We start from the raw sequence: 12,505 nt of genomic DNA on the forward strand, positions 1-12,505 counted from the left end.
AGTCAAAATATAGTAGTGAAAAAGTCAGAGGCGGACAAACGAGGGCATGGACAGAAGTTTGAGGTGTCTGCCGATCGGCCATCAACTTATTGAGTGGGTGGGAACAGATCGCTGAACCCCAATAGCAGATTACAATACTAACTGGAGTAAATCCCTTTTTGCATAACGCCAATTGTGTCCTACTTCTTCGGTGTTTGTAAGTACTATAAGTTAATTGGTCATGGTTGAAAACTCGAAAGAGACTTATTGGCGCTGAGGACGATTATGGAAAGGCTGGCTCGCTATGCTGTGGTGAAGATATCCAAATTCTTACCAGGTTTATAACTTCTAACCATGAGGTTTCGATAGATGGCCTATTGTGTTTCCGCACGTAAACACTAGTTTTTCCGGCTGACTTTTCGAAACGGAGCCTCATTGGAGGGAACATAATAACTTCCATCACTGGCCACAATCTTGATTGTCATACCGTACCCAAGGGGAACAAAGTATTCCGATGGTGAACATTCTTGTATGCGTACACTACTGTGAGTGTTTCCTCATATCTTTATTCTTGAAACCACACGTCGGTAGATTATAAGGAACTGTTTACTGCCAGGGTGAAATCCACTACAAGGTTATAATCGAAGTCTTGGACGAAATGATACTTCATAATTCCATCCATTTGGCAATCCTGGCCCGCAGACACCTGGTTCCTCCGAACTTTTCTGTTGGTTGATATCCTTAAATAAACTTATGCTACGTCTTCTTTTGTCTCTTATGTGTCTTGTGTTACAGGGTGAGCCGGGAGACAGGGGTTTACCTGGACCCAAAGGATATAAAGGTGAACCTGGGGAAACCAGGACGGAATTCAGAGGTATTGTTCGAGGTCCAAAGGGTTACCCTGGAATGGATGGTCCAAAAGGTATGAAAGGTGTGAAAGGAAGTCCCGGAGAATCTGGTGAAAAAGGTGACCGTGGTCCTGAGGGTGAGCCGGTGAGTAATATGTACGTTTGTCTTGAACGACGCTTTGCTATGCTTCGTGAATGCTGAAGGTCGGTATACTTTATAGGCACTGGTAGCTCGGAATGCATTTATTCACATGTCAAATTGTTCTTACTTGTTACATTTCAAAGGGTGAAATCGGCCCTCAAGGTATCCCCGGATTGAAGGGTCAGAAAGGAATGGAAGGCGAAAAGGGTTATAAAGGTCAACCAGCTGAAATCGCATTTGGTCTTAAAGGTGAAAAAGGACGACCAGGGATGCCGGGAATACCCGGGGATCCGGGCGATCCAGGCAGACCGGGTAACTGTACTATCAATGTGATTCGTCCTGGAAATATGACAGGTGAGTGCTCCATACAATGTAGAAGGTTTCATACTGACAAATCCTTTGATTATTTCTGGAGGTCGGTTATCTCCTCAAGTACATTGGATTGTTTGTTTAATTGAAGTGATTGACGATCACGGTTATTTTAATCATAAATTCACCACATTTTTGGTGGGACAAAAGATTTATCGGCTTGATCAAAACTAATCGAATCGGTCACATCTTATCGACTATGCTCAGTAACTTGGACGTTTTTTCATTCTCCGATGTTGCTACAGCCAAAAAATTTCGGTTTTCAGTGCATTTCATCCAGTGTGTGTCATCACGTGTGATCCGTTCAGAATCACAAAAGGGGAATTTGTCCTATTCGTATTGTTTGTTATTTCTGGGCGAAACATGCAGAACTGGGTCCAAAACACTGTACTAGACTGGCACACACGCCCCGTGTCTGGATCACGGTAGATGCACTGGTCACTTTTCGGAGTATGCATGATGTTGGGGCAGCTAGTCCTCCTTTATAGAGGAGATAGTAATAAAAATTGAGAGTTCAAAAGACGGGATCATAACACGGGTTGATCCACACCACACACAGCCACTGAAGGATCCCACTGTTATCTTAACATGAAAGTATGCATCCATCATGTTCACCGAATAGTTTATCAAGTATGCCATCCACAATAACGGTCAGGTGAACTGTGATTTGAGTGAAGATGACTAAACTTGACGAACAGATCAGCCTGATCGTCAAAGAATATGGTATCGGTTTATAGTTCATGGGATAGAAACGAGTTTCATCCAACTTTGACGCATGTGAGTGGTGGTATGCCTAGAACTAATCTGAAGGAATTCGATTGTCTTTGCATTCGGGATCCATTTGCAATAACAATTTTCCAATTGTGGACACTCTAGGAATGGATCTGAACCAAAGAAGTTTAATGAAAGAGTGGAAGGACATCTCGACATTTCTAAGCTAAACAGTCTGAGTTGGTTTCATTGGGCAACTGGGAAGTTTTTTCATCGTTCAAAGACGCCTGAAGAAACACTGAAGATCATTGACAGAATACCATTAAAGATGTTGAAAAGCCACATGAACTAAAGGCACCGTGAATAATTAATGCGTCGTTTTGGTAACAGTCACTGAACTTAATTATCTTGAGCATATTGAGACAGGTTAAGAGTGATTGTACAGTCCCGACAAGCATAAGTCACTGTAAAACAGGCCTACTATGTCTCCCAATTTAACTCGTAAGAGAGTCATAATTGCGTTGAAAATTGCGGGTCAAGAGAAAGGGACGGCGAAAAAAGTTCTGGATAAAAAAGCCTTTGTACAGTGCAAGAAGCCATATAGATCTGCTCAGATAGCCGTGTTTCTGTTTTGATTCTGATTGATACAGTAGAAGGAGAAAATGAGATATCTGTCATCACACCTAAAACTAAAGGTGGGATTCTCCTCCTCGTCCTACCATTGAAAGGAAGAAGGCCTTCGACGCGGAGTTATTCATTAGAAAACACCAACTGAACAGTTACAGACCGTTGGACAGGGAAGCAAAACTCTCATGTGCGTATGTATTCACCTTCTTCCCGAACGCGTTTTCCTATTCTTTACTGGATGCCCGTTTACTGTCACTCAAGGGCAAACGAATGCTACAAAGCGATTCCACAAATTCCGCAATAAATCTCACTTTTCAATAGAATCGGATTACGAGAAAACCAAAAACCTCTCCCACGCCTGCTCAGTAGTATCCACCGTTGAACCAGCATCAATGAGACCTGCGGATAGAATGTCACATTCAAGATTCAAGACCCCCTTAGTCAGTTAAACTGCTGTCTGTGGAATAGACAGCAACGCCTTCATACCAAGATTGGTAGAATGTGAGCTTGGTTGTTTGGATTACGTGACCTATGATCATTAGGGGGATTTTGAAGCGATGGCTTCAAGCCTTTCTGATAATTCCAGTAAAAATGAGTTATTTGAAGTAACGCAGTCATGCTCTGTGAGTATTTTCTTCAAGTTACGTTATTTGCTTAAAGCGCTGACAAGTCTCAATCGAGCCCCATCTTTCGAAAAATTCTATCAAACTGGTGTGCGACTGCTTGACTGATTGTATGGCAAGATTCACATAAACGAGAATGATGAAACTGAAAATATCGTTCTACTGAGTTTGGGACTCGTAATGATCCCAGGCCAAAAACATTATACGGTGGTCCCAGTCATCACTTCCATCTTATTCTGACTTCTTTTTTTCGCATTTGCTTATACACCTTGGGATATGAATCACAAAAATTGACCTTCGATACCCTCGTTTTGCAGTTGTTACTCGCGAATTCCTTTTAGTGATACTGATATACCTGTGGGTGTTCCATTCGAGAAATCAGCTAAAAATTAAATCTGATGCCAAGCCTTCGTTCGCATTTCCTGCAACCAGCCGGACACTGTTTCATTAACTGATATCTATCTCAAAACTGACCAAATGATTATACTTGTTAAGTTACATCATTACATTTCTAAAAGGGAAATAATAAAGTATTAGTAAACAAACTTATTTCGATTTGTTGACCATGAACAGTTTTCTTAATGCACTAGGCGATTTGGTTGGGGTCGGCGAATTCAGGGGAGGTAAGTGAACTTGCGCGATATGCTGAAAGAGACAAGCTGTGTAGCTAGAAATCAACCTCTTCACACACGCAAGATGTTAAGCACTACTTTCTATGATTAGTTCTCAAAGGTCAAGACTTGCACGCCGCCAAAAACCAATCCAGTCGAATGTTGTATCCAACGTGATCAACTCTACTTGTGAAGGAAACACACACATAAGCAGTTGCTGAACTCGTTACCGACCAGTGCAAATGGAACTTGAGCTGTTAGGTTACGCATAAACATGGAATCAAACATGGTGTTTGGATGACGTTGTACGCCTACTGGTTTTTCCTAGAGATGAATTTCGTGAATTCAATAAGTGGCTGTTAGAATTTGAATGCACATCTAACTGCGATGGAAGCATATTCATCAACATCTGCTTGTACGGCTCTTTCAAATTCCCCCCCCCCCTGCAAAAGAAACACTATCCCCTTCTGACTAAATCTGCTTGAACCGTCCCTTCCGGATGATTTTTCCGGTGTATTTCTCTTTCATTCGGCAAGTTATGAATTTGAGAGTGTATTTTCCGGAGCATCCTCTTACCAGTACGGATTTTTCGGTTTCAGTTGAGAAAGGCGAGCGTGGTCCAAAGGGTGAACCGGGTATTCGTGGAGATAAGGGTAAGCCGGGAGATCAAGGACCACCTGGTCAGCCCGGTGACGATGGTATTCGTGGTACAAAAGGAAGACCCGGCATTCCAGGTCCACCCGGAGACAAGGGACGGCCGGGGCAACCAGGTAAGCAGTGAACTGTTTACTTCAAACTCCACACCTGTTGCTTACAATCTGTTTGTTACTGTAGCCCATATTGTGTTCAGCAAGGAAACAAATGAATGACTGCTACCGATCCTCAAATCTTCTGCTGTGGACCGTACACAGCTTCTGATGGGAATCCCAAAAAGGGTTCAAACTGCCACTCAGAGCATGCGGTGTGATCTTTGTTTGTAGTACGAACACTTCTTGAGTCATCTGCTTACTACTTATCAGGTTGTTGTTAAAATATTTTGGCACAGAGGTCGACAGTCCTAAGCATTAATACACAAAGTGTAAATCATAAACCAGTTGAAGATTATTCATACTGGATACCCCTAGATAGTCTTTACGATTAGTCTAACGAGTGTTCTTAGATCTCCAAACCAAGAGTACTTTATCAGCTGATGATAGTTCACACGTGATTATTCATGAATATTCTTGCATTTGCCCTTCTGTCTTCGAAACTCAACCGAATCGCAGGTCCGCCTGGTGAACGTGGCGATCCAGGTGTCCCTGGTTTTCCGGGACCAATTGGACAAAAAGGCGAATCGGGCCCCAAAGGCTACCCTGGTGATCGTGGGTTCGCCGGTGAGTGATGTAACTACTCATGATATGAACGCGCAATCATGCACTGAATTAACATTCCGGTTTTCAAACCGAAAAAAATGAATGCTCAATTTTTTCACCACCTTACAGGTCGAAAGGGTGAAAAAGGACTACCGGGGAAACCAGGTGATGGCGAAAAAGGCGATCCTGGCCCACCAGGTAGACCAGGAACTCCGGGACCTAGAGGTTTGCCGGGTGATGCGGGGCCAGTTGGAGATCCAGGTGACGAAGGTAAGGTCTTTGGACTACTGGAAACCAAATGGTTGCTGTAGATTTTTTCACTTCTAGTTTGGTAACATTCAGTGGGCAGCGTCGTCCATGACCACTGTTACACTTATTTTCCAGGACTGCCCGGACGACCGGGAGAGCCCGGGATGCGTGGAGATATTGGACCCCAAGGATATCCTGGCGATCCAGGACCGAGCGGTGGCAGTGGCATCCAAGGACTTCCTGGAGACAGTGGTGAACCTGGAGATATAGGTGATGATCTTTTTTGTTTTAATCACTTCTGTTAGCGAAGTACCGAATAGAACTGCCTGAAAAATGACATAATTCTGGCACTGGGCTAGTACTATCACCCACACCTCCACACAAAGCACGTGAACCAGTTACTAGCATGGTTTTCAGGAAACCCACCTTACTGTGGCCGACTGCGGCAAATCTGTCCCCAGGTTTTATCGGTTGGCATTGTGTAGTGACCACAGGACTTCTTTTAACCACATACTTCGCTCACAAGTCCTGGACCTAACCGCATCGCATTACAGTACTAGTTAGGCTTCGTTTATCGGGACACACCGTTGCATTGTCAACCAGATGCACGACAAGTCTCACAGTGTTGTTGTTATTGTTGGCGTCAACATGGTTGTTAGGCGCGAGCTACATAGTATTGGAAGCAAATAAGCAGGCGGCTTGATATCGCCTATCCAGTTATTCTATTCTGGCTTCAATATCCTACTTCGTTCAGATGTATATACACAACAACTGGGTAGTAATTTAGGGGGTTAGAGGCTCAAGTTGATGATCGTATAAGATGACTGATCAGGTATTTCAGTTTGATGAAGCATACTGAACTTGTGCAGTGTTCATAACCGAAATGCTGTACTTCTGAACTGCCTTACGTGAAGCATGTGGATTTCGTTATTATCAGGTCTACCTGGAAGACCAGGACCGCCAGGTTTCAAAGGTGAATGTATTGGAATTGCAGCGAAGGGTGAGATTGGAGACGCTGGTCCGCCAGGCTTTCCGGGACAGAAAGGACTACGGGGGCCGAAAGGTTTTAAGGGAACGCGTGGACCACCGGGATCTTTAGGAGAGGAAGGTATGTTTTGAACCATATACTGTACCAAAGTTTTTCTTCAGCTCAGCATGAAAATTCAATAGCAAATTGCTTGCCGTCCATCTCTGTGGGCATATTTACACTCTTCTGTGGCTAAGTCGAAGACAAGCATATAGGATACTAGTGAGTTTCGGGGAATGACACGACAACCTAATCTTCAGAAAAGGAACACCTGGCAAAATTAATTTGTATCCTGTCGACTGATCATGGTCCAACTTAGAAGGAGTCGAATATCAATTAACCCGTTACCAGGGATCTGTTGTGCACGGGACGCAGAGTTGAACTTGGCTGTTTAGGTCATAGCACGAAACAGCAATCCACACACTTTGGGTTCCCCGAGGCTCTATCGATTAAGTGATTCAGGCCTGTACTGTGCGCTCCGAAACACTTGAGAGTGGTTTAAATGGTCTATAGACGACAGACGATCTAAACAACACTTTATTCTGTTTCAGCGTATTCCGTTTCGTAATTTTTGCGGAAAGCAACATTTAACTGAGTCCATCCTGCTGTATCCCACTGTGCTTTCCAGACTGATCGGGGCATCATAATGCCTTAAATGTCGTATTTTCCACCAGGAGCTTTATTTTTGCATAGACTTTCTGGAAATGCCTTAGGCCCTCAACAACTGTGTCATCTTAATACCTGCTGTTTATGAGAACGGGGGAATTACCCTTGTTTACTTTAGTAACGTGAACCGAATCGCTTTTCCGTTCAGTTGAGGGAGTAGGTCTGCTCTGTCAAAAGACTGTCTTGAACCAGTCTTTGATTTTTTACCATATTATAGATTCGAAATCCGACTACATCTACCATCCCGCCAGTGGTAGCTGGTTTCAACGAAGGGATCATTTCACATGACGTCAATGGTTTTCGATTACATGAGAAATTGAGCGCAAATTTGGGGATCTACATATCTTTATCGATAGAGTCTTTTTGAAACTGCTCTCTCTTGGCGCACCTCTGCATTACGATTCGTCTTGTTTGATTCGTTCATCCTCTTTTTTTACCTGGAATTTTACATTCCGAACGTCCCGCCGTTCTTTTTGCAACTGGTATCCAAAGATTGGTTGGGTGGTCGTTGTGAAATGGCTACAAGATGTGGCAGTGTATGTTGATGAGGCGATATCTGGTTTAGCTGGTTTATTTTGGGTATTATTAAGGTCTTTCTCGTCTTGTTTAGGTGCCAAAGGGGTCAAAGGTGAACAGGGAATTCGGGGACCTGATGGGCAACCTGGTGAACCAGGTTTACGGGGGCGTCCCGGACCGGCTGGACCTAAAGGCTACCCTGGATCGATTGGCCCCAAAGGAGTAACTGGTCCACCAGGTATCTCTCGACTATCTCTTGTTTCTAGCTGTCTCATGAATATTTTTCCGGTAATTTTTTCTAGAATCTCGATACAGTAGATGCATGTAATCAGAATTTCATCTCCCAAGCTCTCGAGTGTGTTTTCCATAAAAAAAGCCACTCCTTTCAAGAACAAAGTGTAGCGTACTCGCTTTTTACGTCTGACAACTGTCAGTGACTCATCACACACTCTAGGAATATGTTTTTTGTTGCAGGTTGATCCATAAAGATTCATTATTTTGTCTTTTCAACACAAACATCGTTCCAAAATGTTTAGACCCCCTCTTTGCGTTTGCTTGACACTTTAGTTCAAGAAAGAAAAGGCTCTGTTTTTCCTCATATGATAAATCGCCGGAGTGCCGATTTAGTCGACCTTGTTGCCTACGCTCTATCCGAAAAAATGAGGTGCGTTACTGCTTGAAGAATCCAGTAATCTTCACGTTGACCATTGTTTGGAGGTAAGGCGGCCATGGGCCTAGCTAGAACTGCTTTAAGCAAAAGCATGAAGTCGAATTCAGGTACATGGCTTGGGAACCACCACGTCCTCTACGACTATTAATCAATACTGAAATAAAAAATAAGTGAAAGTAATAAATAGTTCCGGCAAAATTTCACTCTCGTTAGAACTTTTCTCTTCGTTAATCTATGAAAGTACACGCTAGGAGTTTTGATGAGCACGATGGCACAGCGGGATGGCCCAAGTGGTTAGAGCGCGAATTTACTGACCGGAAAATTCGTGGTTCGAATGCGACCTCCGCCACTCGACTTCCCCTGTCTAGGCTTGGGCAACCTGGCAGTATCCTAGCCCTCGTGCTTCCTTCGAGTGGCATGGCAGCTAGGCACCGGAAGGGTGCTACAGCTGAACGCTTTCTCTCTTCTTTCTTGTCAGCTCGCAGATATTTTTCCTTGGTTGTAAGCCAAACTGTAGCCCGTGATTCTCAGGTTCTCTAGGTATCTTGTACTTGGAAGGAAATCGTGATATAGGAAAGAATGTAGCGTTTTCCGTTACACGAATTCCGGAGTATATAAAAGAGAGCAGCCTGGTGTTAGAATACAACTTGAACCATACGGTATGCTTGCTACATTTGCGCCGTAGATTGTTCGAACATCCACCCTGCGGCCGAGTAGCACCCGTACCAGAAACAGATCACTGAACAAAGTATATTTTCAGTGCCGACGTCCGTTAACCAAATGTAATGCGTCGAACCTACAGTGGATCAAAAAATCACAGTGTAACACTATTCTTGGGAAAACTTCAGTCATCTTTAACTAAATCTCAACCACTCGCGTAATCATAGTTATTGGTAACCCTCAGAATTCACTTGACCTAAACGCTCATCTTCAGCTGCAGTGACTATCTTATTGACAAAGAAAGTTGACTGTTCAGACAGAGGAGAAGAGATGCTGCTATGTGATTACTTCGAGTTTGCTAGCAAAAACCCGCGGACAAACTGACGCCACAAATTAATCTCTGTGGCTCACATGAACTACCTGGCTGGGCCTCCATTTTCGTGGTATTAAATTTACTCCCGAATTCTAGTTTTTTTGCATTTGCCGGTCTATAAGCAGGAAAACATCAACATTGTTTTATTCTTTCTGGGGTATAGGAACATTGTATGGGTTTGGACTTACCATGATAGAATTCTGAACTGCTTTTCCGTTATGTTACCACTACACGGGGGCTGGGTGTGCAGAAATTTGTTTATTTTTGAGAAGGAAACGGTCTATTCAACAACACCATATCCATGTTTCGTTGGTGGCAAACTAATCTGCGTGAGATAGCTGACTACAGAAGAAGGTAGCCATAAACCAATACTGACAACCCACGGCTATAGGTAATGTCCAGTAAGTCTTGTATGCCCAATATACTTAAGACCCAAGTGAACTACCATGGAAACTGTGCAAATGCACCACGAAAAATGGAAAAGCAGTGATTGCACTAGACAAAAACCACCTGCTAGGTAGATTTGGCATGCGATAATCGTCTGCGAGCACAAGTACACTGATGTAATTCATTTACATTCATACGTATTTAGGAGAACCAGGAGAAGATGGTATTCAAGGAGAAAAAGGTGATCCTGGACAACCTGGTTACGCAGCTGACGGTCAGAAGGGCGAACGCGGCGACCCGGGTCCTGCTGGGGACGTTGGAGAAAAGGGCGCTGCTGGTTTTCCAGGCGAACGTGGACAAAAGGGTGAACCCGGCGAATCTGTTGGTGCTCCGCCTGGTGATATTGGTGACCCTGGCGATCAGGGAGAAAAAGGCTTACCCGGTGAGCCGGGTGAACCTGGTCGGCCCGGTCCACCGGGAGAACGCGGTCCAGCCGGCCTTCCCGGACAAAAAGTGAGTGGATATTTTGTAGGTTACCTTCAAAAGCAGGGTTCTCCTGTAGAAATTTGGCAAAATGATTCATAGACAAGAGCGTGCTGTTTGGGAAGTCCTGCGTCTAAGTGATGGGAGTACTTTTCGGGGACAAGGTGTCCAGAAAGATATCAACACCCGAACATCGATATCAATGTGAATGTTTCTCAATTTGTCTTTGATAGTATTCTGTAAGTAAAACTACTTGATAAAAATTAATGTATTATTTATGTTTGATACCATATTTCAACAGGGGATCATGGGAGACGCAGGAATTCCAGGTGCCCCAGGTCGACCAGGAAAGCCTGGTCTTCCCGGTCCTCCAGGAGTTATGGGACCAAAAGGCTACTCAGGGGAGAAAGGATGGCCGGGTATCAAAGGGGATCCGGGTGATCCAGGCCTACCTGTGCACGGAGTTCCTGGTGAACCAGGTGAGAATGGAGAACGAGGACCGCCTGGTGAACGAGGAGACAAGGGAGAGCCAGGACCAATGGGTGAGTCCGTTTTAATTTTTTTGCAACACATCAGTGTGTCAAGGAGGACTTGGATAAAGTGCTTTGTGTTTAAGGGCTAGGAAACGATTGTAACTCAACTACGTTGCTGTTTGTTCTGTTGTGTGAAATTTATCAAAGTTTTGGGGACGTGATGAGACCGTAATTTTTCATTTAAAGTAATATTCACTCGATTCTCAAATTGAACAAACACTGCAGCAAGTCTAACCATTATTGTACCCACTGAAAGTGGATTTACTTCAACTGAAAGTAATGGTTGAGAGCTTACGACCCAGAAGACATCCCAAAACGTCAAAGGGCAAAAATTATTCGAGTTGTTCTTAAGGAGCCATCGTAAATATTTTGTTCGGAGCGAATTCATCGTTAAGTATGACCACGAGACCACGAATGACCACAGTTGTCTTATTTTCCGCTAGAGTACAGCTGGGACGCAGTATCCTTCCATTTGTTCTGAGCTGGCAGCTTTTACTAGCAATTCCCCACTGAATGTCTGGATTTAGCATTCCACATCCTCTTGAGATTAATTTTACCGTCCACTTGTACAGGGTTAAAAGATTTGAAAACACATTTGCATCGAAAATTATACTATGCGTTGAATGATAACCATTAAAATATCTCTTCGTTTAGGTACCCCCGGACCACAGGGTCCCAAAGGAGCCGTCGGGCCATTCGGTGAACGTGGAGAACAAGGAGCTCCTGGAGATGTTGGCGAACCCGGAGATCCGGGGCCGCAAGGTTTTCCAGGTCGGATTGGGGAGAGTGGTGAACCCGGTTATCCTGGTATGGCCGGTGACATGGGACCACCGGGACCAATGGGAATGAAAGGTTATGAAGGTCCCCCGGGTGAATGTCTGCCTCCTTTGGAAAGTCAGGTCGGAGATCCAGGTTTGCCAGGACTGCCTGGACCTCTTGGTGAGAAAGGACTCACAGGTGCGTTGTTTATATCTTTGAGTTATGGCGTTCACTTTGTAGCCAGAAGCTGGAACTTTGTTTTCAATGGTTAAGACTTTCTCCAAGTGCAGCCGGTTGTTTTACCTTCTGTTTCAAAAACCTTCCTTCACAATGGCTGTCTTTTGCTCTTCAAAAGATGGTCGCTCTTGAAGGCAGCACCTCAGGTTCTACGGGCACTTTAATCCAATCAACTCAGTAATCAAGGTTGCTAGTTATGATGTAAACTTGGATTCATGCGTGAAGCAGGTTTATGAGGCAAACTGCACTGTGGCCGACGCAAATGGGATTCTGCATAATGTCTTCTGTCAGGGTGGATACACTCAATTCAGCTGTTTTCCGATAAACCTAGTCGGTACCCGCCTAAAGTGATAACGTGCCTAAATGTCCCCAAGTGATTCTCATTGAATAAAAAATGAGAATAGCTCCATATCAGTTCGAGGTGCCCTGAGTGAGGTACTTCGCCTCGGGCTTCGCACAAGCTTACGTTACTCGGATGCAAAACACCTTTAGATTTGTGTCGAGACATTTTATGGTTACGGTCCAGTCATTAAAATTCCGCCGAGCAGTCGGATGAAGATATCCTGGACATCTTACATGAAGGACCCGTTTCACCGCTCTTGGAAGTATTCGTTAGCGGTGGTTGAGTAAGGTTCGGTGCCTATCGGCCATTCCACCAAAAGGAAGCAAGAGAGTCAGAATAC

General features: G+C 44.2%; 1 protein-coding gene across 1 annotated transcript in view; it reads left to right on the forward strand.

The window, feature by feature from the left end:
* T265_02612 (hypothetical protein) overlaps positions 1 to 12,505 on the forward strand; it is a gene marked incomplete at both ends in the record, with an annotated part of 96,161 nt that overhangs the window by 74,678 nt on the left and 8,978 nt on the right. The window contains 13 exons of the mRNA XM_009166910.1: positions 775 to 972; positions 1,113 to 1,323; positions 4,510 to 4,680; positions 5,176 to 5,283; positions 5,392 to 5,532; positions 5,647 to 5,781; positions 6,449 to 6,619; positions 7,815 to 8,008; positions 8,257 to 8,384; positions 8,642 to 8,910; positions 10,016 to 10,323; positions 10,595 to 10,835; positions 11,481 to 11,783. Of these exons, the coding sequence (XP_009165174.1) occupies positions 775 to 972; positions 1,113 to 1,323; positions 4,510 to 4,680; positions 5,176 to 5,283; positions 5,392 to 5,532; positions 5,647 to 5,781; positions 6,449 to 6,619; positions 7,815 to 8,008; positions 8,257 to 8,384; positions 8,642 to 8,910; positions 10,016 to 10,323; positions 10,595 to 10,835; positions 11,481 to 11,783 (2,578 nt within the window). The remainder of the gene's footprint in view (positions 1 to 774; positions 973 to 1,112; positions 1,324 to 4,509; positions 4,681 to 5,175; positions 5,284 to 5,391; positions 5,533 to 5,646; positions 5,782 to 6,448; positions 6,620 to 7,814; positions 8,009 to 8,256; positions 8,385 to 8,641; positions 8,911 to 10,015; positions 10,324 to 10,594; positions 10,836 to 11,480; positions 11,784 to 12,505) is intronic.

The sequence above is a fragment of the Opisthorchis viverrini genome, assembly GCF_000715545.1.
Source record: "Opisthorchis viverrini unplaced genomic scaffold opera_v5_33, whole genome shotgun sequence".
NCBI lineage: Eukaryota > Metazoa > Platyhelminthes > Trematoda > Opisthorchiida > Opisthorchiidae > Opisthorchis > Opisthorchis viverrini.